This window comes from Cavia porcellus, unplaced genomic scaffold, assembly GCF_034190915.1.
Source record: "Cavia porcellus strain 051 isolate PalLab524CR breed Dunkin Hartley unplaced genomic scaffold, mCavPor4.1 scaffold_14, whole genome shotgun sequence".
Lineage (NCBI taxonomy): Eukaryota > Metazoa > Chordata > Mammalia > Rodentia > Caviidae > Cavia > Cavia porcellus.
Genome location: NW_026947497.1, coordinates 34,459,786 through 34,487,577, shown reverse-complemented (window position 1 = coordinate 34,487,577; position 27,792 = coordinate 34,459,786). Strand labels below are relative to the sequence as shown.

At 36.0% G+C, this 27,792-nt stretch overlaps 1 protein-coding gene across 3 annotated transcripts in view; it reads right to left on the bottom strand.

Annotated features, from left to right (window-relative positions):
- Positions 1 to 27,792, bottom strand: part of Naa15 (N-alpha-acetyltransferase 15, NatA auxiliary subunit) — a 90,475-nt gene that overhangs the window by 31,772 nt on the left and 30,911 nt on the right. For all 3 annotated transcript variants that reach the window (XM_063260793.1, XM_063260792.1, XM_003476786.5), the window contains exons 2-9: positions 15,320 to 15,404; positions 13,503 to 13,607; positions 9,747 to 9,904; positions 8,566 to 8,700; positions 6,675 to 6,828; positions 3,610 to 3,729; positions 2,036 to 2,131; positions 386 to 492 (exon numbers count right to left, since the gene is read on the bottom strand). In XM_063260793.1, the coding sequence (XP_063116863.1) occupies positions 386 to 492; positions 2,036 to 2,131; positions 3,610 to 3,729; positions 6,675 to 6,828; positions 8,566 to 8,700; positions 9,747 to 9,904; positions 13,503 to 13,607; positions 15,320 to 15,404 (960 nt within the window). The remainder of the gene's footprint in view (positions 1 to 385; positions 493 to 2,035; positions 2,132 to 3,609; positions 3,730 to 6,674; positions 6,829 to 8,565; positions 8,701 to 9,746; positions 9,905 to 13,502; positions 13,608 to 15,319; positions 15,405 to 27,792) is intronic.

Below are 27,792 nucleotides of genomic sequence, written 5' to 3'. Positions count from 1 at the left end.
ACAAGGACAAAAATCAATTTTTTCTGATACCGTATTTTTTCTACCAATTAACAGAGAAAGCTAAAACTTGGATTTTAAAATAAAATCACTTCTGACTTCTAATAACAAACAGAGTAAATGGAGAAACTGATATATTGCTAACTTCTCAAAACCTCCATGGACTCAGTACAGTAAATACCAAAACAAAGCAAAGCAAAGCAAAGCAAAGCAAACAAAGAAATCAGAAAATACAATGAAAAGGAAGATACAGCCACAAGAGCACTTAAACTTCAAGCCAGGAAGACTGTAGATTCACCAAACACATTGCTGGGCACAGATATTAACAGTCAATCATTTCAAATAGCACAGAATGACAGGTAAAAGAAAATATCATATTTTACTTTACCTTTTCTTTATCTTTGTATAAGGACCGTAAAGTATTGAAGACTGGTGGACAACCCTTGCTGAAATTCATTCTTAGGAATTTATCCAAACATTCTTTGAACTTCTCACCTGAAGAAAATAAATCTTGCTGGTTTACATTTATCCAGATAACTCTAACATACATACCTTAGCCTTAATATGTATCCCTATACCTAAAATTTGAGAAAAGAACCTTTAAATCACAACAGCATTTTCATCCCTTTGCAGATTGTGACTGTTAATCATGGTATGTCGATTTGACTAGATTAATATTTAAGTCTATCAGATCATTACAGCACACTTATGGGTGTGTTTGTAGATGACTGCCATGGCAGCCATCAAACTGATAGGGAAAGACCCACTCCACTTGGAGGGGGCACCAATGAGATGCAACCTGATGGAATAAAAGGGAAAAAGAACATGCCAGTTTTGAAGAGCTCCAGTCTTGAAAAGTATGCAGAATCTTCAGTCTTCAATGAAGGCTCTCACTGGCTCCAGTGAACTTTCAGGCTTTTGATGTGGCCTGGCATTGCATCCTTGATCCCACTTGTTTTCTGCTTTCACTTTCTTGAGCTGAGAGCTGCTAGATGCCCTCTGGCTCTCCAGTGTTCAGCCTGCTATTGTGATTTTCCCACTTCTTTTCCTTAAGCCTACATAATAAACCTTTTTGCATAAATATGCATATATTTTCTAGTGTTTCTTTTCCTCTAAGGTATCCTAATACAGATGAGGGTAAGGGGATAGACACTGCTATCACTCCACCTGACCATGTGGTTCAGAAGCCCTTGGAACTAATTTGAAAGAGTCTGGAAAAGTTTGGAGATGTGGTCAAGAGAAGCTGTAGAATACAGTTTGATGAGGGATTCTGACTGGACCTCAGAAGATTAGAGTGCTGACAGAAATGTATACATAAAGGCCAGTATCATGTGCTTTCAAACATAAATAAAGGCTGTATGGAAACTGGAGTAGAGGTGATGCATGCTTCCTTCTGGCAAAGAATTTGACTACATTTTGTACATGTCCTCAGACTAATTAATCTAATGGAGGAAATTTTAAAGGTAGCCAATGTTTAGGCTATGGTATGAGTACTGCTGGTTGCTTTTAGCAGATTAATAGTGAAAACCAAAGCTCCATTTATGTGACCCTTGGGACAGAAAGGAAGCACCTGTGAAGTTGGGGTAAAAGAATGTGGTGGGTGAAAAGATTAGCATACTTTGTATCCTTTCCAATAGGAAAGAAGGCTTGAAAGCAACTCAGAAATCAGCAAGATCCTGAACTTTTCATTTGAGAAAGGAGCCCTTGGGCTCCTGACTGTAGAAGAGCCATGTAGGAATTATTTCCCTGAGATCCATTTTACTATGCCAAGCCATCCGTGCACTCAGGAGTCACTGCAGTTATGTTTCAAGAAGACCCCTGGCTACTGCCTTAAAGCCATCGGACCATGGAATGCCTTAAAGCCATCTGACCTGGAAACTGTGAGTCAAACAAACCTCTCCTCCTTTAAATTATGGATGTTGGGTGGGTATTTTGTCCCAGCCACAGGAAGTATCTAATACACTTATAGTTAAACATCAAGAGAGAAACTTTAAATTCACAGTAGCATTTTCATTCCTTTGTAGTTATTTTCACTTACCAGATAAAAAGTTTAATGGTAGCCTTCTTGGGACCAATCCCCTAGGATATTTAGTCCAGGCCTCCTCATATATTTTTAGCCGTTCGAACATATTAGCTGCAGACAAACGAAAATTCTTTTTATGTGTAATTACATATTGTATGGCTTCCTGGAAAACTGTTTCTCAAGTAATTAAAAATTACAATAAAAGATACATATTTTAAATACCTATTATCACATAAAATACTTAATTTTCTTGAACTTCTTCCCTCTAACTCATCTCCTTTGATCTGTCCAGAGCTTCCAGAATTATCTTCCATTTCTCCATACTCATTTTATGTATTTTTGTTTACTGTCACTGCACAAACATTAAAAGCTTTCCTCACTTAAATCTTCTATTTCATCAATTTTTACTCTCCTCAGCTGTGGTGTCTCTTCTGTTCAGTCTACTGAGATTTTTTTCAATAAATATGCTTTCCATTTCTCCAACCCCTAATTAGTACTTTCTTCTAATTATTCGTATTTCACACTTGCAATTTCCTCTATTCATCTTGCAGTTCTTTGTCTCTATTTTCTCTGTGTCTAGCACTGAAGGTTATCATCCCATGTTGGTGTTCCTGTGAGTTTGAGAAACTCTCTTGTAAAGTAATCTTCAGCAAGGATTGTCTGATATATATATACATATAAATGTTATCCAGAATGGCTCGCTACCAGCCTTGAAGGAAACAAAGCTCCCAATCTTGGTTAAGGATTCTGCCTATTTCTGGTGCTGTTCCCACAAGTGGACCCAACTATGGGTAAAAGGTGTAGGAAAACACAGTCTCTAGACTCAAGTTCAAATGATGGAAATTTAACCCCCCTCCCTACAAAGAAACCATGGTGTTCATCAGCCTGATTATACTCATGTGCCCTTGGGAAGACACTATGCCACAGCCACAACTTATAACAGGTTGTTTTCATCCTTTTCGTCTAGCGAGACATCATCGTTTCTGTCAGTGGAAACTGCCTTTTATGGTTTTGATACTACAGAAATTCATGACTGGGGGAGGAAGGTATACCAGGAATCAAACCATGACCTTGCACTTGCCAGGTAGGTGCTGTGTGCCAGTGAGCTATATTCCTGACACATTCATTTTTTCTCTAAAGCTGTTTCTGCATTCTGTTCTCAATCATTTCTAACAATTTATAGGAGAACAGAGATTTCAAAACTTTTGGCAGGCACCATGGTGCATACCTATAATCCCAGCACTTGGGAGACTGAGGCAGTGATTTTAAGATCAGCCTGGGCTGATCTTAAATTCAAGGTAAAGTAAATTCAAGGTCAGTCTGAACTGCATAGTGAGATCCTGTCTCAAACACACACACACACACACACACACAAAATCCCACAACCTCAATCTGGCATATAAAATTGAAACATGCAATACATTTTTGTATTCAAAATTTGAAGAAATTCTTTTCTTTCTATTTGTTTGAACTCAGGACCTTGCACTTGCTAGGCAGGCATCTGTGCCTCTGAGCTATATCCTCAGCCTTTGAAGAAACTCTTAACCATTAGTTTTCAAGCTATGCTTTTCAATGAGTCAGCAAATTACCTGGCTTCAGTGCCTTCTCTAAGCCTTTGTAATACGCCCAGTTTTCAGGGTTTCTCTCTTGTAATCCTCTATAAACATCAGCAGCATCTTCCAGACGACATAATTGCAAAAGAAGTTCCCCTGATTGTAGGTAAATAAATAAGTAAGTACCAATATTTGAGAAAAACCTTATAATTTTAACTTTTTTCTCAAAATTTCTCTTGTAACCCACTGTAAACCAATGGTGCCAAGTGCTTGGATCTGGTACCTTCCTGAGTTCCCATCTCCTTCAAAGAAGACTGTTTATTCTTTTATTGGGCCCTTTTCTGGAAATTCACATACTTGAAAGTTACCCTCTTCACATTCTCCATTTATTCAGGGAATCCGTTCAGTTCCAAGCCACATTCCCACACTCACTGAATACACCATTACCAAGCCATCCTCCTCTCTTTGATTATTCCTGGTAATCAGAACAATTCAACAACCCAATATAATACCCTAACTTTATCATCCCTTAGTCAGCTATAACTCTTGTTTTTGTCTCACTCATCTTGTATCAATCTCAAAGAAAAATCAACTCCTAGACTCACTGTATGCCTGCCCCTGGAATCATAACCAATCACATTCCCAAAGACCATTAGAAACTCCAAATATCAAAATTTATCTCAAATCTGGTTTCTGTTTACTGATTTTTAAGGCCTAAACCATTACAACTGTTTTTTGCATTTTTCTCCTTTTGCTGAGCAAGTCAGATGAGTGGAGAATAGTTTTCATAGAAATATATTTGTCTCAAAGTCATAAAAGCTTGAAACGCTACTCAGGATTTCTTTCTATATTCTTAACTTCATTCACCAAAAGTATTATTTTTCAGACTACCACTTTACCATTGCACCCTTCACTTGCACGAGGTAATTAAACATGATGACTTAATGTGTATTTACTAGGAAGTGGTAACTTTTAAATGTTTCCATGTGTTAACTAATTCGATTCTCAGAACTCTATGAAATAAGTTACTAGTATTTTCATCATTTTAAAATGAATTTAAGTTGAGAAGGGTCTTTCACAGCCTGCTGAGACTCTGAACTCAGGTAATTTAACTATAAAAATCTGTATTCTTAACATCTTTACCAGTGATTCTTAAGCAGATTATATTTAGCACTATCTAAAGACATTCTGCTGTCATACTAAGGGCAGTAGACACTACTGGCATGATAGAAGCTGAGCAAGCTGCTAAGCATCCTGCAATGCATGCAAATCATCTCCATCATCAGTAACTCAGGCTCCAAATGCCAACAATACAAGTAAGCTGGCAAGCCTACTCTGCATTAACCAAATGTCAACTTCAAGAAAACCATAAAATAACCTACCAACTTTACTACCCCATACTATACCCATTCCCATTTCCTCCCTTCATCTTCTCCCTCCTCTTTCATGTAGAGAAAACTGGTAGGGCAAGAATGAAGCAACATTTTGGCAAACTCCTCTAGTCCAGAAAGTTCTCAACTATCTTCAGCATCTCATCATCCTCCCCTCATTTCCAAGCAAAAATTCCTTTTCTGCTAGAATTTCCAAAGATTGATTTTATTCAGTTTCTTTCTCTTTGTATAATTGTCTCCAAATCCTACAGCAAAGTAGATATTCACAACTGGTTTATAGGAAGAGCAGATGGCCGGTTTCTTTCCATTTTATGCAGAATACAGGAGCAACTCCCAAATACTCCTGACATCCACACCTACTCACCCACACAATCACATTCTATTACTGGAGACAAACTATTCATGTTCTTACATTACCTCTGCAACATATATCCACTGGATCAGTGGTGGCAAACATACTGCAACAGGCTGCCTCTTATCAAGTTCTAAAAGGTGTGCCAGCACTGCACTAGATCATATCCTCTCTATTGGTCAAATATTCTCTATTTTTTATCATTCCCCAGTTAGTACAAATATATTTTGCAAAAAAAAAAATCTTCTGATCTATTTCACCTATCACCATCTCATTTATTTCCTTTATGGCAAAATTCCTTCTAAAAGTCATTTATGTACCCTTTCCTCAATTCCTCTACTCTCAGAATTATTTAAATAGACTTGATGTTTGGTCTTTTACTATCCTCCTCCATTCCAGAGGCTCAGAAAATGTTTTTGTAAACAGCATCAAACACTTCTATATTGCTAAAAATCATTGTTCAATTTTGAGTCTGAATCTATCTTGACCCTATCTGTGATTCTTTCTCACTATGAAAACTGTCAAAAGCACAGAATCAAATAATGTTCAAAAAGCACTTTGAAAACTCTCATGTGCTTGCATAAAGAAATTAACAACACAATTCACAATAAAACATTTTGCCTAACTGTACCCACCTAATCCTTGTCCTTGGTACTATAGCTACTTTGCAGCCAATTAATGAAATACTTTCTTCCAGACATATGACCATGTCAGATCGGTCTTTTAAGAATAACAGACTATAAGCAGATGATTAATTCAAATCAAAAAGGTCTGTCTTTCATTTATTGTTTACAATTGAGCTCCAGAAGCCTTAGACTTGCCTGGAGCATCATCCCTTGGTGAAAGTTCATTTGGCCAATAACAGCTATATTCACTATGCACACAGATTCTATACTTTCACAGTGTTCATCTTCAGGGTGACCCAAAGAAATCTGAAATCAGCAAACTTCAGGTTCTTAGAAAACAAGGGCAAACATTTCAGATGGAAACTTTTAAAAACTGCTAGCTTTTTCAATTACTTATTCTCCTTCCTATCATAATCCACACACTCTCAGCTGAGGAAGGAGGATCACTTGGGTCCAGGAGCACCACTTGAGACTAGCCTGGGTGAGATGAGAATTCATCTCAAGAAAAGCAAGCAAAAAGGATTTTTACCAAGTAATTTCATTCAACGAATTTTTGTTTGCAATGAATTTCCTATCTTTAAATGTGTATTTTCCCATATTACAATTACTCAAAGTACAGAAGTATTATTTTACCTGATAAACAAACTATACTCAATTGTCAGCAGTAACTAGTTAAATTTTTCAGCTTTGTTCTTTGCCTTTAAAATTAGAATTACATTCTTGGAAAAATACCTTTGATTTCTTCTACAGCGAGTTTATCACAAATTTGCTTTTCATAGGTACAAAGATGTTCCAAGGCTTCTCTATAGAGACCTGCTTCCCGAAGAACTTGATTCTGATACAAAAGTAGTTCACTATATTCATAATCCACTTTATCAGGGGATGTCTGTGTATAGATACAAGAAATACTAACAGTAAGTTTTGTTTTATTAGAAAAGTATTTATAAATTCAAAAATATGTTAACAGATCAAAGAGTAATACGTGATTCATACGTAAGGATGACATTTGCTTATAACTAATCAAATGAATGAATAATCCTTAAGTACTTAATGCAAAAAAATGGGGAAATTCATCAATAGTACAAAAAAATGGGGAAATTCATCAATAGTAATTCTAAATAATAAATCTAAATGAAAGACTGAGTCACAGAATCTGCAAGTATCACAGTACTCACTGATACAGGTAAGCACATAACCAGTGAATGCTAAAACTAATGGTAAAAGTTTGATTAGGAATGAGCTCTTCACTCTTGGATAGTTCATTAAATATAAAGAGAAAGAAGAACCAAACTTACAGTTACAAATACAACCTAAACATACTATTGTGGTATAATCAAATGGAATAAATAGATGTCATGTGCCTCTTGATATGATCAACAAGGAAGGATCCTGTTACATACATCTTTGAAAAGTCTGTTTTGAAGACTTGGTTGCTGACTGGCTTTTGAGAAGTGACTGGAACAAGAGAGCTCTAACCTAGCCAATCCATGAATCCACTGATGATATCACAATTTGGTGGGATTATCTGGAGACGGGCAGAAACACGGCATTGTTGGGAGTGGATTATGAGGCTATTACCGTGGGTACTATACATGGTTCTTGGTCCCTTGCTGACTGGCTTTCCCACCTTGCCTACTTCCTAGCTGGCATGATGTGAGCAGCTTTCCTCTGTCATGCCCTCTGTCATGAAGTTCTACCCTATTGTAGGCTTATAGCAATGTACACAACTGACCATAAACTGAAACCTGTGAGTCAAAATAAATGCTTCCTCCTCTAAGTTGAATTAGGTCAGTTCTTTTGTCACAACAATGGAAATCCAACTAATACCATTCATATTTGTGATTTCCTGCCAAAAATGCAAAACTCTAACGATGAAAAAATATCGAATAAACAAATTGAGAAATTTTGCAAAGACATTGCCTTGTGCTGTTCAAAAATATCAATGTCATGAAATACAAAGAACAACTTTTAAACTGAAAGATAAAAGAGAAATGATGACTACATACATGCAAGGTATTATTTCAAGACCAGACACTAAAATCTGTGGGGGAGGCCACTACACATATATAACTAGGACCATATGTAAATTTTTAATATCAAATAGGCCTTAGATAGTAATAGTCTATCAATATTAAATTTCTTTCTTTTCTTTTCTTTCTTTCTTTCTTTTTTTGTCTTTTTGAGACAGGATCTCAATACGCAGTTCAGACTGGCCTTGAGCTCACTTTGTAGCCCAGGATGGTCTCAAACTCGCAACCATCCTCCTGCCTCAGCCTCCCAAGTGCTGGATTACAGGCATGAGCCACCACACCCAGCTAAATTTCCTAATTTTGATAATCTACACGTATAGAATTGACAACTAGTTATTTTTAGAAAACAATACAGCATAATGAGTAAATAATCAATTACTCTCAAATCCTTAAGGAAGAAATTTAGGGTTATAAGTACAGAGATTTAAAGTACATATATCAAATACAAATAAGTGAATGCTTATATAGAATTCTTTGTACTATTCTTGAAGCTTCTCTGTAAATTTGAAACCATCTTTATAAAGTCTATGCACTTTTTTCTTTAGTTATACTTTAGAATCAGACCTAATAAACTTGTCTGTTACTGTTTTTACCTGCTGTGTTTTCCTAAATTCTTCTAAAATTTTTGCTGCCATTTCATAATCTTCTAATAAATGATAAGCAATAGCATAACCAATCCATGATGCTCTCTGTGCTGGTCGAAGCTGAAGTAATTGGTATCTTGTTTCCTTTAAGGGGGGAGAAACTCTCTTTATTAGGTTTACAGTTAAAACAGATGCTCCTTTAAAAGATCAGACAAATTTATCCTTCAACAGTATGCATTTTGCAAGGGAACAGTAACAAAATAACTTCAAACATCCGTATTGTACAGTTTTACAGAAGCAAAGAAATACTTAAGAAACCCAATGACACCTCTAAGCTACTCTTTTGATGCTCTTCTTCATTTTCTGATCAATCTACTCTAAGGATAGAGACAACGTAACATAATATAAAGGAAAACGCTATTTAAAAATTACTTAGAAAACAAAGTGCCTAAGCAGTAAATTAAGAGCTCAGCAGATACTACCAAAAAACAAAACAAAAACAAAAAAAGGCATATAGGGGGCTGGGGATTTAGCTCAGTGTCATAAGCGCCTGCCTTGCAAGCAGGCAGTCCTGAGTTCGATCCCTGGTACCAATAAAAAGGAAAAAGACAAAAAAAAAAAAAAAAAGGCATATAAAAGAGGGACTAGGTAAATCGAAGTCTGACCTATAGGATAAAATTGAAGCTACAAAAACACATTAATTTGGGGCTAGGGATGTACTTTCTGGTAGAGCAGTTTTCTAACATGTACAAGGCCCTAGATTCAATTACCAGAACCACCAAAAACAAAACAAAATAAAAACAGGCTCAATGAATGTAAAAAGAAACAAAAATTTTACTTTCCAGAGAATGTAGAAGAAACCATTATAACTGAATGTTTCCATGTCTGCAAAGCCATGGTCTATGTGAAAAGTGTTAATTTTAGTTCTTAACAAATTGATTAAATCAATCCTAACAGTAACCCAAATCACCTTCACAACAAAATAACTTTTAAAATCTGACTATTCCAATCATAGACACTTTGGAGGAGACATTGAGTTATTTTTCTCTTGGAAAAAAAAATTTGGGGGGCTGGGGATTTAGCTCAGCGGCATAAGCACCTGCCTTGCAAGCAGGCGGTTGTGAGTTTGACCCCCGGTACTGATAAAAAAACAAAAAAAGAAAGGAAAAAATTTTCTTTATTTTACTTACCCTGTAGCCCTCAAGATCTCGCATTTGAATTTGTAGTAAGGAAAGATCCCTTAAGATTTGAAGATTGTCTTTATCCCATTTTAGTGCATTTCTGTAACACTTAATGGCTTCATCATACTTTTTGTCTGACCTCTGAAGAAGGCCATAAACATGCCAACCTAAAGAATTTAGTTAAGGATACAACCTACAATCAAGAAATATTTTTCCAAATGACTTCCTAGTAAGAGTGTAGAGTAGAACCTTTTATAAAATTAAGAACTTGGGGGAGGAGTGCTGGGCTTGGTGACACATGCCTGTACCATGACTGAATTTCACAACTCCTAGACCCTAGGCAATTGAGACAGGAGGACTTCAAGTGTGAGCCCAGCCCAGGCAATTTAGGTAGATCGTGACTCAAAATACATGAAGTACCATTGGATGTAGCTCAGTGCTAAGGCTGGGTTCAATTCCCTGTACTGGGTTAGTGGTGGGAGGGTCTAAAAGGAAGTTTAATAGTAGAAAAAACACGATTTGTAAAGCCAGAGAACATTAAGTCAAGTAATCAAGTGTACCGTATGAACTCTGTTATTTTACAGAAGTTAGTCTCATTAAACAAACAGTCCAGGCTGGTCCGATGGCAGTGGGTTATCAGAACTTATTAACATTAGTGTCACTAAAGTTGGTATACCACCCCCCCACTGCTAAATTTGACTGGCTTTAAAAAAAAAAAAAAAACAGTCCAGCTGGCCACGGAGACATGTGCCTGTGATCTCAGGACTAGGGAGGCTGAGGCAAGAGGATCACCATGGGTTTAAGACCGGCCTGGAAATGCCCCCCCCCCCAAAAAAAACCCCTCCAAAACACAGAAATAGTCTAGGGGATGATTCAATGGGATAAGTCTTCACTGGCTGGTACAAAGTAAATCCTCAATATCAGGTTAAAATTGTTTGTTGTTGTTTTGTTTTGTTTTGCTAACAAGGCCTTTTGGACAGTGATTTTTAACATGGTACAAGGGCCTTAGAACTCACATATAAAAGCAAATATTTATTCATATATACAAACAATTAACATTCTTAAAGTGTAGGTGATCAAAATCTTCTCTTATATTTGATGAATTTAGGGACACAAATAAAAAAATGACAGCAGGTTTCTTTTTAAATGCTATATAAATCATGGAAACAAATTACAGTAATCACTCAATGCTATCACCTTAGGTTTCCTTACATTTTATTCCACCAAGGTAAGCTTTCTAAAACATACAATCAAACGGGAAAAAAAAAACATTTCTATTTCCCTTTCCTAAAATCAACAATGTTTCTCTCAGACTGTTCCAAACTTCAATCTAACAGGTTTGGCCTGGGATCCTCAACAGTCAATAAAACAGAATATCTAGGATGGCACATATAACTAAAAATACATACTAAATATTATAAACATTAATTGAAAACTGTACTTGTTCACAACATAAATGACAAAGTAAAGCTCAAAAAAATCCTACTGGCTAGTTGAGAGATTTTTTTTGAAAAACTCCTTTCAATTTAACTTCTAGTTTCTGGATTAGTGACAATTCTTTGTCTAGTCAAAACATTTTAATACAACATCCAAAATTATTCTGTATGGACTGGGGATATAGCTAAGCACCACAGCACCTGCCAGGCAAGCACAAGGTCCTGAGTTCAATTTCTAATATCTAAATTAAAATTAAAAAATAAAATTCTGTATATGCTACCATTATCTTCCTTCACTGGACTGGTAAGTTTCTGGAAAGCAAAATGCATACTGTTCTCTTTCTATTTAAAGTAGAGCTGGGAGCCTGCCTTGCAAGCAAACAGTCGTGAGTTCGATCCCTGGTACCGATAAAAACGAAAAAGACCAAAAAACAAAAAAAAAGTGGGGACTGGGGATTTAGCTCAGCAGCATACACGCCTGCCTTGCAAGCAGACAGTCGTGAGTTCAATCCCTGGTGCTGATAAAAACGAAAAAAAGACCAAAAAAAACCAAATAAAGTACAGCTGGGGATTTAGCTCAGGGGCACAAGTGCCTGCCTGGCAAGTGTGAGGTCATGAGTTCAATCCCCAGTACGGAAAAAAAAAAAAAAAAAAAAAAAAAAAAAAAAACAGTAGAGGCCCAGAAAACATCTGAAAACATCCTAAATGCTTCTGCTCTTATACTGTGCAACCCACAAAATATGTATAAAAATATCTGTTAAAGACTATTTGAAAAATAACAACTCACAATTTTTTCTCTCTCCTCCTCCATGCATTCTACTGATCCTACCCTCATTCTTGCCTAAACAAAATAAAATGCAAACTTTTTATCCTTTTTGTATTACCACTTTGAGTGTGGTATGATTACCCCAATTTTACACATAGTGAGACTGAGCCCTAAGAGCGCAAGGACGCTGACCTGGATTTCGAATTCAAGTGAAGTACATTTCACTGCAAGCCTCTATTCCCAAGTCTATGCTCTGAACCAACACACTTAAGACTTCTGACTTCTTATTATGCACCTTTGTCTGAAGTTGTTGTTACATGAAATCTGCATAATGGCTGTTAGACCTGTAAAGATGCTGTAACAAAATACATAAGACTAGATAATTTGTAAGAAACAGAAATGTATGGTTGGTTCACCGCAAGAACAACATGCCAGCAGATTCAGTGTCTAGTTAGACTTGCTCACTGCCTCAGAGATTCTACCTCAGAGTTCTACCTTTGACCTCATAGGAGCAGGGGTAAACGTGTTCCTGTAGACCACTTTTAAATGGGGATCAACCTCACAAAGTCTCTATCCTAGCATCCTAAACCTTCCAAAATCATTACATTGGTGATTTAGTTTCAAGGTAAGATTTTTGGGCATCACAAAATTCCAGACTATAAAATACTTCTTTCATTTCTGGTGCCTTTTTTTTTTGTCTTTTTCATCAGTACCAGGGATCGAACTCTCGACCGCCTGCTTGCAAGGCAGGTGCTTATGCCGCTGAGCTAAATCCCCAGCCCCACTTCTTTCATTTCTAAAGAGTCAACAGAGCTTGCATAGCTTGCTTGATGGCAGCCTAATTTCTTTTTTCCTTCCTTGCTTCCTTCCTTCCACAGGATCACCTTATGGAGCACAGACCGGCCTTGCCTCAAGGCCATCCTTCTGCCTCAGCTTCCTGAATGCTAAGATTACAGGCATATCACCATGCCTGACTTGTTTGTTTGTTTGTTTGTTTTTTGAAATAAATCTTGCTATGTAACCTGGGCCAATCTTAAACTCAATATTCAGTCCAGGCCGCCCCTGAACTCAAAGCAGCACTTATCCTTCTGCCTCGGCCTCAGCTTCAGCCTCTGGAGATAAAATCACAAGCATGAGCCAGCATACTTAACACAAATATTTCTAAAAAGCAAGTCCCATTTATCTGTGAGACATATGCACAGTTAAAACATGTAGCATATAAAAATGTTGCCTGAATCAATGCAGTGGCTGTTCAAGAAAAATAATTTCCCCAGTAGCTGCACTGTAAGAAGGATCTAAAACTTAACTATTGCTGGGCATGGTGGTGCACACCTGTAATACCCAGCACCCAAGAGGTTGAGGCGGGAGGACTGCCTTACATTCAAAACCAGCCTGGGCTACACAGTTCAAGGCCAGCCTGCCCTACATAGCAAGATCCTGTCTCAAGAAAAAACAACACACACACACACACACACACACACACAAATAAATAAAACCTCTGACTGCTAAACTGCACTTAAAATACTCCTACTCAATACTTACAAACATATTTAAAAAGGATACACACATGACTCTTCAAGTCATTTCTCAGACCTCTACGAACCAATTCATAAGCTTCTTCTTTTTTTCCCAAACAGTTCAATGTTAATCCTTTCATTGCCAGGGTTTCTTTTTTTAATAACAAAGAAATAAAAAAAAATAAAAGAAATTAAACATGAAAAAGAAAATAGTTACCAATAACAAAAATTATCTACAACTTCATAATAAATGCCAGTTTATGCTAAGAATTAAACATTTCATTTCAAGGATTTTACATTTCCAACTTTATACAGAATTAAAGTATTTTTACACTAATTCCTAGTCCAATTGTTTAAATAAAGGGTGATCAAATATTACATATTTTTCATTAACTTATAAGGTAATATAACAAAAAATATAAAAATGACCAATTGTATCCAATTTATTCCACACAAGAATCAACTGATTGATAAATTGTATCTTTTTCTGTTGTTTTTTTTTTTTTGGGTATCAGAAATCAAACTCATGACCTTTCGCTTGCCAAGCAGGCGCTAAACCGCTGGGCTGTATATCCCTAGGTATGCCAACAAGTTGTATCAAAAATTCTGTATGATGAATGTGATCGTTATGTATATCTAAAATGTACCAATAAAATCTGATTGGAAGATCTTGTTATGTTTTAAAAAAAAAAAATCAATAGGTTGAAATGACACCTGCCCAAGAGATGCTCCACATAGTACTAAACAAACATTGCCTCTGGGACACTTGAGGTAAACTGTTAAGTGCTTAAAACTAGTAAACCAGGGGCTGGCAGCGGCATAAGCGCCTGCCTTGCAAGCAGGCAGTTGTGAGTTCGATCCCCGGTACCGATAAAAAGGAAAAAGATCAAAAAATAATAATAATAATAAAAATAAATAAATAAAACTAGTAAACCAAATAGCATAGATTTCTATATTCTATTCTTAGAGGCAAGCCTTAATTCCTTTAGACAAATCATACAAAATACATGAACGTCTGACAAGACAAGCTAGTAAGGGAACCACCCACTTTTCAGGTCCCCTTCTGTCCCTTATACAGAAGCTTTCTTTTTCCCCAATAAATTCTTCCTACTTTAAAAAAAAAAAACACTAGTAATTCATATATGAATAATGTATAATTAACCGTTCCTAGATGAATTACACGGAATGACCTTATATCATTATCCTTTAAAATATGAAAAAGTTTCTTAAAAACAGATTTTATTTGTTGAAGCTAAATTAAATAAAAGTTAAATTCCTCTCGTGTAAAACACAGAAATTATCAACTTTTCTAAGATTTATAAATTTATTTTTAAATGACTGAGATTACTATTAAATATGAAAGTTAAAAAATGTCAAGAATATAGACTGGGGATATAGTTCAGTGGTACTGCGCCTGCCTGGCAAATGGAAGGTCCTGAATTCAATTCCCAGCACATACAAAAAAGTCAAGAATCTGTCCATTTGCAATCAATAGATTAAAAGAATTATAGGAAATACTATATTTTCAGAAAAGAAAAATGGTTAGGCATTGCATAAAGTGTATGTCTGTAATCTCAGAACTCAAGAAGCTGAGGCAGGTGGGCTGCTGTGAGTCCCAGGCCAGCCTAAACTACATAGCACGATGTTGTCTCAAAAAAAAAAAAGTCAGGGATTTAGCTCAGTGGCCTAAACTCCTGCCTGGCAAGCGCAAGGTTGTAAATTCAATCCCTGGTACAAAAAAAAGAAGAGAGAAAAAGCAAGATAAAGTGCAAATGAATAACAATGTCTAGTTAGAAATGCCAGAGAGGGGTACAGTAAAGCCCTCAGTCATGCAGCTAGTATACATGTAGCAGTCTACTTTACCTCCATGTTCTGCAAATTTGGGATTAGAAAGAATCTGCTTACAGAACTTCAATCCATTTCGATACTGCTTGTGTTCATAGCATCTCTGTCAAAAAAAAAAAAAAAGGAAAAATTGTTTAGTAAGAAATGTAAAAATTTTAAATTCAATATTAATTTTTCTCTCCAAAGTACTAGCGCTTGAATCCACGGCCTCACACCCGCTTAAGAAGATGCTGTAGTGCTGAACTCTTTCTTCAGCCCTCAATTTGTTAAATAAAATGTTACTTCCATATTCTTCAAAGTTCCAATAAGATACTACTTAAAAATACATAGAGGAAAAAGCTTTTAAAAAGGGGGAGTGTTTAAAAGGGGGAGTGTGGATACAGATTAAGAAAAATCCCAGGCTCACTACAAAAATCAGCAAGTTTCTCTACAATAGCTTTCCTGCTGGTGTGCATATGTTCCCTGACCTCCACAATCAATGACATGCTGAGGGCAGGCACAAGACCTTGAGAGAAAAGGACAACAGAATGAATCACTTTGGAACTTTCATTAAGTGGCTCCAATGACCAAGAAACTAAATAAAGGTAGTGCTTCGACTTACTTAGCAAAAAGCCTAAAATTAGTTTTTTCTTCAAATAGTAAAAACTAAGTTATGACATAAAAACTAATCTAATAAAAAGGCACAACTTCTTATTGTTTCTTGGAAAAAAAAAGAGGCTAGTAAGTGTCACTATTCATAAAATCATCATTACCTTTCTAACACATTTATTCCTGGGAAAATGCAGTCTCCTTTCTCTCTAAGATCTAGAACAAGACAAAGATGCCCACTTTCACACATCTATGCAACGGAGTACTGGAAATCCCTGTCCCAATAATTCAGCAAGAGAAAGAAACAGAATGCTTCCAAATTGAAAAAGAAGAAGTCAAACTATTATGGTTTGCAGATGACATGATCTTATATAAAAAGAACCTCATATGCCACCCAGAAGTTTTAGAACTAAGAAATATATGAACAAAGTTTCGGAATACAAAATCAATAACTAAGTACCAGCAGCATTGCTGTACACCAATAGTCAATTATCTGAAATAGAAATCTAGAAAACAATCCCATTTACAATAACAACTGTAAAACTAAAAACTTAGGGAAAAGATCAAAAAGCACTACAATGAAACTATAAAATACTGATTAAAAAGCAGAGAACACAAAAAAATGTAAAGACAGGTCATGTTCATGGATTTGCAGAATCATTGTTAAAATAGCCATGCTACCCAAAGTGTTCCTTTTAACATATAAGGAACTCTCAAGGCAATTCTTATAAAAATATCAATGACAGATATATAGCTCAACGGCACGGCATCTGCATGGCAAGTATGAGGTCCTGAGTTTGATTCCCATTAGCTACATAGTCCCACTGTTCCCCCCCCAAAATCAATGACAATCTCCCAGATCTAGAGAAAACAATATAAAATACATATGGAAAAAAAATAAATTAAAAACAAATTTGTGGCCAGAAATTTAGCTTAGTAGTGTTGAGTGCCTACCTGCCAAGCACAAGGTCGTGAGTTCAATCCCTAGTACCACTGGGGAAAAAAAATTGTACGGAACCACAAAATACCTGAATAGTCAAAACAATCTTAAGTAAAAAGAACAAAACTGTAGGCATTATAGTACTACTTTACTTCAAAATACACTACAATGCTGGATATAGGCAGAACACAAATACCAACATGCTGGGAGACAAATCCAGGGAACTGAAAGTTGGAGCCCAGCCTGGACAAATTAGCAAGATCCTGTCTTAAAATATAAACAGTAATCCAGGCATGGCAATGCATCCATCCCTGCAATCTCAGCACTCAGGAGGCTGAGACAGGAGGACTACCCTAAATTCAAAGCCAGTCTGAACTACGTAGTGAGTTGAAAACTACATAGTGAGTTATTTATAAAATAAACTAATAAATAAAATTTTAAAAATAGGCTTTGAAAGGTTCTTGCCCTAGAATAAATTACTGTACAGTTATGGCAGTAATGTGGTGGAAGGCCAAAGCAGGACCACCTACCACTTCCTGCTTCTTCCTCAGCCTTAACTGCAACTCCCTTTCCTGTTTGTGTGCCACGAAAATTCCAATAAGCTCCTCGTGTCACATCAATCCCTGCCCTAAGCGCCATCCCTAGTCAGAGGTTATATATAGATTCCATACCCCATGTTTCGGCAGAGAAAGTTAGGCCACTGGCGGTCATGGAGTTCTCCGTGTCCTTGAAGTAAAGGCTATTTTTACTTTATATTCTCTCTTTTATCACGCCGAAAACCTTTTCAGGCCTAGGGATACAGCTTAATAGGACGCCCTGGGTTCAATTCCCAGCACCAAGAAAGAATAAGTAAATACACACACACACACACACATATATATACACATGCAGGCATACACAAACCTGTAGTAATCAAAACAGCATAGTACTTGCATAAGAACATACATAGATTAAGGGGACAGAGTATAGAGCCTAGACACAAACCCTCACATCTATAATTCATCTTTGACAAAGGCAATAAAAACACACAGTAGAAACAAGTCTTTTTGAGTGAGACCCCAAAACTATAGAACACTAAAGCCAAAACAGACAAATAAAATTATATCAAAGTATAAAACATCTGTTCAGCAAAGGAAATGATTATTAAAGACACAAAATACAGAAAACGGGAGAAAATATTGGCAAACTATGAATCTGACAAAGAGTTAATGCCCAGAATGGACAAAGAACCTAAAAAGCTCAAGAGCATCTGGGTATGGTGGTGCATGCCTGCAATCCCAGAGCTTGGGAGGCTGCAGCAGAAGGATGGCATCACAGTGACTTCCTCAGCTACACAGTGAGTTCACAGTCAGCTTGAACTGCTTAACAAGACCCTATCTCAAAATAAATAAATAAATAAATAAATAAAAATAAACTAATAAAAATAAAAGCTCAACAGCAAAAACCAAAATATAATTTGAAGAAACTAACAGATCTAAATACTTCTGAAAAGACACACAAACCAGATGTGGTGGTGAATGCCTGTAATCTCAGCACTTGGGAAACTGAGGCAGGAGGATCATTACAAATTCAAGGCTAGTCTGAGATACAGTTATTTCAAAACAAAACAAAGGAAACAAAGAAAAAAATAAGAACACATACTAATGGGTATCAGATACATAAAAAAATGTTCAGTATCACTAATCACCAAAGAAATACAAATTAAAACCTCAATGAGATATTACCTCACTCCAGTGAAAATGGTTATGATTTTAAAAGATTCACTATAACAGATTTTATATAGCAAGTGCTGTGAAGGACATAAACAATAGAGAATCCTTGCACACTATCAACAGTAATATGGAAAACAGTATGGAGGTGCATCAGAACTCTAAAAAGGTCGGGAGTGGATGGGGGAAAAAAAGAAACTCTTAAAACACAACTACCATATGATCCAGCAACCCTATTCTATGTAAGTATAGTAAATATTTATATATAAAGTGACATATAAATATATAGCCCCAAAGGAAACCAGTATATTAAAGAGGTATGTGCATCCTCATTATTCACAATAACCAAGAATACAACTAATGGGTACACAATGGAATATTAGTCAGTCATCAAAAAGGCCCACATCTTGTCACCCATGACCAAGTGAATAAAACTCGTGATCATTACATTAAGCAAAATAAGCCAGGTAAAAAGCACCTCGCCCATATGTGTGAAAATGGTGATCTCATAAAAGCTGAGAACAGTGATTCCCAGAAACTAAGGGCAACAGAAGAAAGGCAAGATGTGGAATAGGTCAATGAGTACTAAGTTATAGTAAGATAGAAAAAGTTTCAGTGTGCTACACTGCACAACATGACTATACAATGTACTATTATGAAGGGCAAAGGATAGGAATTTGAATGCTTTCAGCATCAAGAAATAATATATATGTACATTATATAATCTATACCTGTATTGAAATATCAACACAATATTCCATTAAAAAGTACAATTTTTAGTTTTATGTATCAGTTTAAAACAAAAAAAAATTCATCCAGAAATCTCCAGGAAAAATAAAAATAAAAAATAAAATTTTTTTTAGAAATTTTGTTTAGGGGCTGGGGATTTAGCTCAGTGGCATAAGCACCTGCCTTGCAAGTGTGTGGTGGTCCTGAGTTCGACCCCGGTACTAGTAATTTAAAAAAAAAAAAGGAATTTTGTTTAAATTTTTAAAATTTAACAATGTAGCCAGGCCAGGTGTGGTAGTGTAGCTGGGAGTGGTGTCACATACCTGTAATCCCAGCAATAGGGAGGTTGATGCAGGAAGATCACAGAAATTCAAACTCAGCTTGGGCTACCATAAGGGAGTTCAAAATCAGATTGCACTACACAGCGAGACCCTGTCTTCAAAACAAAACAAGACCAAAGAACAAAACCAGGTGACTTCTTTTGGCATGCTGGAGTGAAGCTGAACTTGCTACCGTTTATCATAAATGAACTGAATAAATTAAGCATACAATAGGCAGCACAAGACTGTAAACAATGAGAAACATGAAACACCACTTCTTTACACCTGCTGGAACTTTCCAGGTCATAGCACAAGAAGAAAGATCCCAAGCTGAAAACAGCAAGCAACAGAGTTAACAGACAAAGATTGATATTCAAAGAGGCTGGGGAACTCTGGAATGAAGAGCTCTAAAAATAACAGAACTACCAGGGAAAGATCCAGAAGCTGCAAAAGATACCCATGTGTGCCTACTGCTGTTAATTCTTGTATCTTTAGAGTGAAATTTCACAAACCAGACAAAAGAATGGCTAGAAAGTAGTAAAGTCAACAACTCTCAAGGTCCATGTTGAGCTAAGAGCTCTAACTAATCAGAATAATAAGTCAATAACTAGCCACAGAATTCGATGCACAAAGAGCATGCTTAAGCAGCAGGCATAAACAACCCTGGAGTTACTTCAGACCTACCCTAAAGAAGCCTCTAAAAGATCCAATTATAACATAAATATCTTCACTGTTTTTTATAAAACCTAACACTTTTTGAAGAAAGCTATTACCAGTAAAATAACTTAAAACCTGTTAAGTACAACTGACAGAAAGTTTCTAAAACTAGGCATGGCAGCATAAGCTTGTAATCCCAGCCCTGAAGAGATTCCAACTGGAGAATTTCAAGTTCAAGGCCAGCATGGGTTACATAGCAAGACCTTTTTTAAAAAACACATGGAAAAGGAAAGGAGAATGGAAAGGGGAAAGGGAAGGAGAAGGGGAGAGTGAGAAGTCAGTGACACATAGAGAGAGGGGGAAAAAGGTGCCTAGAAAAGTTAAGAAGCTGAGTGGAAAATATGTCCCATAACCAGGAGAAACAGGAATCTAATGGAACTATTAAACAAAGTCAGAACAACTATTTTTAAATGTGCTAAAGAATTCTTTCAAGAATTCAGAGAGGCAGGGCTTGGTGGTGTACACCTAGAGTCCCACTTGGGATGCAGAAGCAGGAGGATCACTGCAAATTTGAGGCCAGTCTAAGGTTACAAAGTGAGTTCAAGGCCAGCCATACAAAGCAAGACCTTGTCTCAAAAGAAAAAGAAGAAAAAAATATATAGAAGTATAAATATGAAAAGAAACGAAACAAAAAATAAAATTATATACAGAAGAAAATACATCATTTAAAATAAAAATTTCACCAGATGATATTAAAAATAGATACTACTTGAGAAAAAAAGGAAGCATCAATTAACTGAAAGGCATAGAAATAAAAAAAAATGTATGAAAAGATTCACCATACAAAAACACAATTCTAAAAGTACCACAGGCCTAAATGTAATAGTCAAAGTGAAAAAGTTTCTAGAAAAAAAGGAAAAAATAATAAAAATAAAAACCCAAAACCAGAAAAATGTTTTCATTACGTTAGGTAGGCAAGATTCCTTAAACAGACAACTTTAAATATTGGGAGAATATATTTAAAATAAGTATGTCCTACAAAGACCTTACATGTAGCAAACCACATTTTTAAATCTCCTAAGAATCAGTAACAATAAAGCAGACAGCCCAATAAAAGACCAGGCAAAAGCCTTGAACAAACATCCAAAGAGGTTTTCCTGATAGCTAATAAATACACTAAAGGTAAATACATCAAAACAACCTTATACCGTTAAACTAAATAAAAAGCAACTCAACCCTCACACCTTGCTTTAGCAGTGAAAATTGGCTCACTCATTTTGAAAAACTATTCCAAAGAATGTTATGGTATAAAAAAGTACAGCTTACAGGACACAAAATGAACCTTAAAAAATAATTTTTCTTCACATCAATAATGAGTTACATGAGAAAGAAATCAGGGAAACAACTCCATTGCCAATAGCTTCATAAATAATAATAGTAAACTACCCTGCAATCAGTGTAACCAAGGAGGTGAGAGACCTGTGTACAATGAAAATCACAGAACTCTGAAGAAAAAAAACTGAAAGTGACACTAGGAGAAGGCAAGATCTTCCAGGCTTATTGTAGGCAGAATACTGCTCACATGGTCATATTACCATAGATGATCTAGAGACTCAATGTAAACCCCATCAAAATTCCAATGATATACTTCACAGAACTACCAAAAACAATTCTAAAATATATATGGAAAAACAAAAATCCAGAATATCCAAAGCAACCCTAAACAAAAAGAGCAAGTCTGAGAGAACCACGATATCTGACTTCAAATGATACTACAAAGTCACCTTAGCAAAAACAGCATGGTGCTGGCACAAGAAACAGTAAACTTGGGATAGAACAGAGAACACAGAAATAAGTCCACACAACGATAGCCATCTGATTCCTGACAAAGTCATCAAAGTCATAGTTGGAGATCATATAGCCTCTTTAACTAATGTTGCTGGGAAAACTGGACATCCATATATAGAAGACTGGAATGAGATCCATATCTCTCACCCTGAACAAAAATCAATTCAAAATGGATCGAAGCCTTATGTACACACACTGCCTGACACTTTGAAACTCCTAGAAAATAACATAGAGAAAACACCAGAAACCACAGGCACAGGCAAAGACTTCTTGAATAGAACTCCAACAGCACAAGAAATAATGGCAGCAAGAATAAACAATTGAGGGGGGCTGGGGATTTAGCTCAGTGGCATAAGCACCTGCCTTGCAAGCAGGTAGTCATGAGTTCGATCCCTGGTATCAATAAAAACGAAAAGGACAAAAAAAAAAAAAAAAGAATAAACAACTGAGATTATATCTAATTTAAAATTTTCTGCACAGTACGAGAAACAAGCAACAGAGACATCATATAGAAAGGAAGGAACTCTTCCACAGCTCATGTTCTGGCAGAGGATTAATATCTAGAATATACAAAGAACTCAAAAACTCAAATAATCCAATCAATAAAATGGAAAAATGAACTCAAAAGACACTTCTAAAAAGAAATAGTCCAGTGGACAGGGTTATGACTCAGTGGCACAGCGCCTGCCTGGCAGCACAAGGTTGTGAGTTCAATTTACAGTTACCCTCACCCAACCAAAAAAAAATAAAAGCAGAGAGAGACTGAGAAAAGAAAATACAGCTCAGCAGCACAGTGCCTGCTTGTCAAGTGCAAGGTCCTGAGGTTCAATTCTCAGTACAAAAAAAAAAAAAAAAAATTCAGGGCCAGATGCCTTTGAATCCAAAAACCCACACAAGGAGGTACCACTTTGAGATCTGCATGTCACGCTTTTGACTGCTGTGTCTCGTAGACTGTGAAGACCACAAGTTTGGAGCTAGAGAGGCCAGACTGAGCACAAGGTGATCATTCCTGAGAAAGATGCTGGGTTCCAGCGCAGAGCTAGTGCTAATGGTGGAGAGAAGCAGCAGGACATAAAATTCAGGACTTAAAATCGGAGGAGTGTAGGGACAGATGAAAAGAAAGATTTGCTGGGAAGCGGTTAGTTGTGGGGATCATAGGAAGTGCTGGAAAGGGAAGAGGGATTGCTGAGAAGACAGTTCAATTAAGACAATGTTGAGAGATGGGCATGGTGGTACACATCTATAATTCCAACACTCAGGAGGCTGAGGCAGGAGAATTACTGTGAGTTTGAAGACAGCCTGAGCTACAAAATAAGTTTAAAACTGCATAATGAAACCCTGTCTCAAAAGACATAAAAAAAAAAAAAAGTTGACTGTTATGAACTTGGGAGAATCCAAACACAATTTTTAGTAGACCCCTGAATTATGCCTGAAATTCAAAAGGGATATTTTCACTCTTATACCATCATTTATGCTGTGTGATGACTTGATTTAAAATTCTTTTTTAGTTAATAAGAGTTTTCCATTTGAGACAGGAAATAAAGGGAGTGTTTTCCAGCAAATCAGATCCTTTTATGGCAATCTGGTCTATATGGTCCTATATTAAATTAGTAAGTGAGATTGCCCCTTTATTGCATTTTTTTCCTTAAATAATTCTACCTCCTTATATTTATTATATTCATATTGCTGGCTTTAGAGAAATAAATAATGTTATGTCACTTTAAGTCCATATTCTCAAATGTATCTTAGATGAACTCTCCACTTTTATTATCTCAAACCATGCCTTGAGGACAGATATTATAATACTACTTTCCTTCCACATCTTTTTATTTAAGACAATTACTATGTTTCCTTTAATTAAAACACCTGGCCCTTCAATATAGCCTTGCTTATGATCCTGGGTAGACGAACATACGGTAGTTAAATGAACTTAAGCATTTCAGCTCAGAATATTTCACCAAAGTAAACTGCATAACCTCGGAGATAAAAGGCAATAAAGATGATAACAAGCAACACAGAGCATTATCTCACTAAACAAAGGAAAGAGGTCTTGCAAGCCAAAATGGGCTGACCACAGATCGCTTCCCCCGAAGCTGATGTTCAGTACAGATGTGTGACATAAGGAAGGTCTTTGCAGCAAAGTGACCTCCCACTCTCTGGACATCCTGCACTTTTTGGATGTGTGTACCTCAAATCCCAATCAATCAACTCCCAGTCCCCCTCCCCGATAGACAGACAGACAAGAAATTGTACAAATGATCAAAAAGTGTATGAAACACTGTTCAAAATCTTCAGCTATTAGATAAATGCAAAACAAAACTGCACTGAGATTCCATCCCACCCCAGTCAGACTGGGTATCCTCTAGAATGCAAAGAAGAATAAACGCTGCTGTAAATGAGGGTGGGTAAAACAGCCTTGGTGTACATCAACATATGAATGGATAAAAATGTGGTATCCATACATAGCAGAGTATTACTAAGCCATAAAGAACAAAATTATGTCAGAGATCACATAAAGCAAAACAAGCCAGTTTCAGAAAATAAGTATCTCACATTTCTCCTAATATGTAGGATCCAAAAAAGATACCATGAAAGCAGAATAAAGACTATCACTAGACAAAAGGAAGAAAGTGAGAGGTAGGACAGAATGGAGGGTAGGTAATAAGATGAATAGGAACAAAACATATGCGTGTATGGAAATACATTAAAATTCAATATTTTATAAAATTAACAGGCACTAATAAAAATACATTTTAAAAAATATATCTCAATAAAGTCAACTTTAAAAACACATTGCTTGATGCTTCCAAAATAAAGAGGAACTGGGAGAAATCACAACCACCAATCCAACCCTACAGAGAATACTACAGGACATTCTAAGAGAGAAAAAAGCACCAGGATTTCAGGAACAGTGGCAGAGAGGCCCCAATGAATGGAGCAAAAAGTGAAATGAAGAAGACAGACAACTAATGATAGAAAAAGAGCACAACAGAAATGAGGCAGAAAAGGTTGGATATAATTTCTAATACAGATGGCCTATATACACTAAATTAAGGAAAAAAAGAATCGCAGGCAGAGTGGATTAAGTGGTAAAATCCACTGAGATGCTCTTTATAAGAAATATAATTAACCTGAAGAAGAGTATATGGACCAAAATCAAATATGAGAAAACAGAACTCTATGTGATAGGGAACCAGAGTAATATGGGCAACTGATCAGTATTTATGGATAGGTTGGAAAGACAGGCTTTAAGTAAAGAAATACAACAAGAGATCAGGTCTAGGAGTGAGAAAGTTCGGATACACTTAGGTAAATAGCAGGCTGCCCCCAATATAAAACCGAGGGTGTTGGAGAGACCCAAAAATACTCAGTACACCCTGCGGAATGAAAAGGGAGGAATAGTCTTAAAAAAGACAGCAGAAGATATTGCTAATAGTGTTATCAGGAATTAAAACTCATATTATTCACATCACTCTGCTTAGATAGAACTTATTCTGTCCCAGTTTGTATACAAGCACTAGGTCTGAGGGCTCAGACAGTTATCCCAAAAATATCAGGATATAGCAGAGTAATCATCTTTAATTTCCTATTAACTTAATCTGGATCCCTGTATAACTTATACTGTTATATCATGACAGATCTTAGTGAAATCTGATTTGTTTGATTGCTGCTTGTTATTGACAGATTTTATTCAAAACTGTTAGGTTGACAGTATCAAGTCAGAGTATGACAACTATACTGAAAATGACAATGATTCACTAGGATACCCATTCTAATTTGATCACTACCTGTTTTTGTAGTTCTACATTATCTACAAAGTTGTATTTCTATTAATACTGTTATGTACTGATATATTCAATTACACTTTATCTGATGATATAGCCAATTATATTGATGATAACAAGAGACAATACAGTAACCACGGTAGAACAACTTGTACGGCAGTTTTGTATGTCTTTTTGGTTTTAGGTGTCTATAGGAATATGTTTTGTTCTGTCCTGCTTTGTTCTGTTTCTCCCTCTACTTTAGAAAGGATAGAAATACATGTTAAGACTCATGCTGGCGTAAAACCTATAAACAGTTTATGAGAACTGACCATATGACACATGATGAAATGAACAAATGCTTTGAAGGAAAAAAAGGCATTACAATACCCAGTGCTGATTCCGGAGTGTCATGATGTGAAATCCAGCAATACTATTAATCTTTGTTCAGAGCGATTTTAGTCTGCTTTAGTTTGTTTAATCTCAACATAAATGAAGATACAGATAAATGCGTACATGTTTAAATGCGTACATGTTTAAGTGTATAGGATTGATAGCCATATTCCTAAGTTTTTATTAAATAGTTGAACAGAACTATTTGCAGTCTCCCTGTTTGAATTCCCATTTATATGTTCCACTTTTGTATCCTGAACAATTATTTGCTAGAGGACAATATGTAAACATCAACAAGTGATTCATTACTGTTTATTTTTTTCTTTGAAAGTGTGTACTATTTCTACCCATTTTCTGTTTTGTTTTGTCTTTCTTTAAAAAAACATACTGCTTGGTAGTAGCTAATAAAAATAAGCATACATATGTCATTTAATCTAACAATTCCAAACTCAGATATATGCTAAACAAAATATAATTATATACTCACTAAATGATGGGAAAAGGAATGAAGTTAATAGCTGAGATTATAAAAAAATTAAAATGTCAAAAACAACATCCAAATTTTAATGGCATACTTGAACTAACAAATTATTATAAATCCACTTTGACATTCTATTATTATAGACCCACTTTGACATTCTATTAACGGCTTTCATGACAGAGGCTTAAGTTATACCAAAGCAAATACATACATACAGTGGAACTTTCGTATTTATGCAAGATTAAGTCCATGGAAAAAGTATGTTCAAGTTTCACATACAAAATGGTGCAGTCCTTGCATATAGCCCATGCAACCTCCCTACATACTTTAAGCATTTCTAGATTACATCTACTGTTATAATATATTGCTATGTAAATAGTTGGTATGTGATATTGCTTAGGGAATGACAACAAGAAAGTCTATACATTTCAATACAGATGCAATTTTCTTTCCCCAAAAATATTTTTGATTTGTGGTTGGCCAAAAATCTTCGGAAAAGGAACTCCAGGTTCCGGAGAGCCAGTTGTCTGACATAAAGAATCAAAGTCTTTGTTGAAGTGCCTATATAAAAATTATGAAGTATCACTACACTGTCACAATCCTAGCATTACATCCTGGGTAAGTTTTGCATAACAAAAACATTGTGTACTGAAAATTGTGCTTCAAGGAGTTAGTGAAGTAGGAACAATGATTGCCTCTGGAATCAAATAGCTGTGGTTTTAAACACTGAATCCAGACAATAAAGGCCAAATGTAACCTTATACATTACTAAGATTAAAAGAATACTTGCTGGGCATGTTGGTGCATGTCTGTAACCCCAGCATTTAGGAGGAGGAGGCAGGAGGATCACTGAGAGTTCGAGACCAGCCTGAGCTACAAAGTTAGCTCAAGATCAGCCTGAACTGCATAGGGAGACCCTGTCTCTAAAGACCAAAAAAAAAGAAAGAAAAGAAAGAATCCTTACATTAATCATTGAGATCAACCATTTGAAAAAAGACAAGTAAAAAAAAAAAAGTAGTAGTAGTAATAACCATAATAATAATACAGTGATATAAGCGCCTG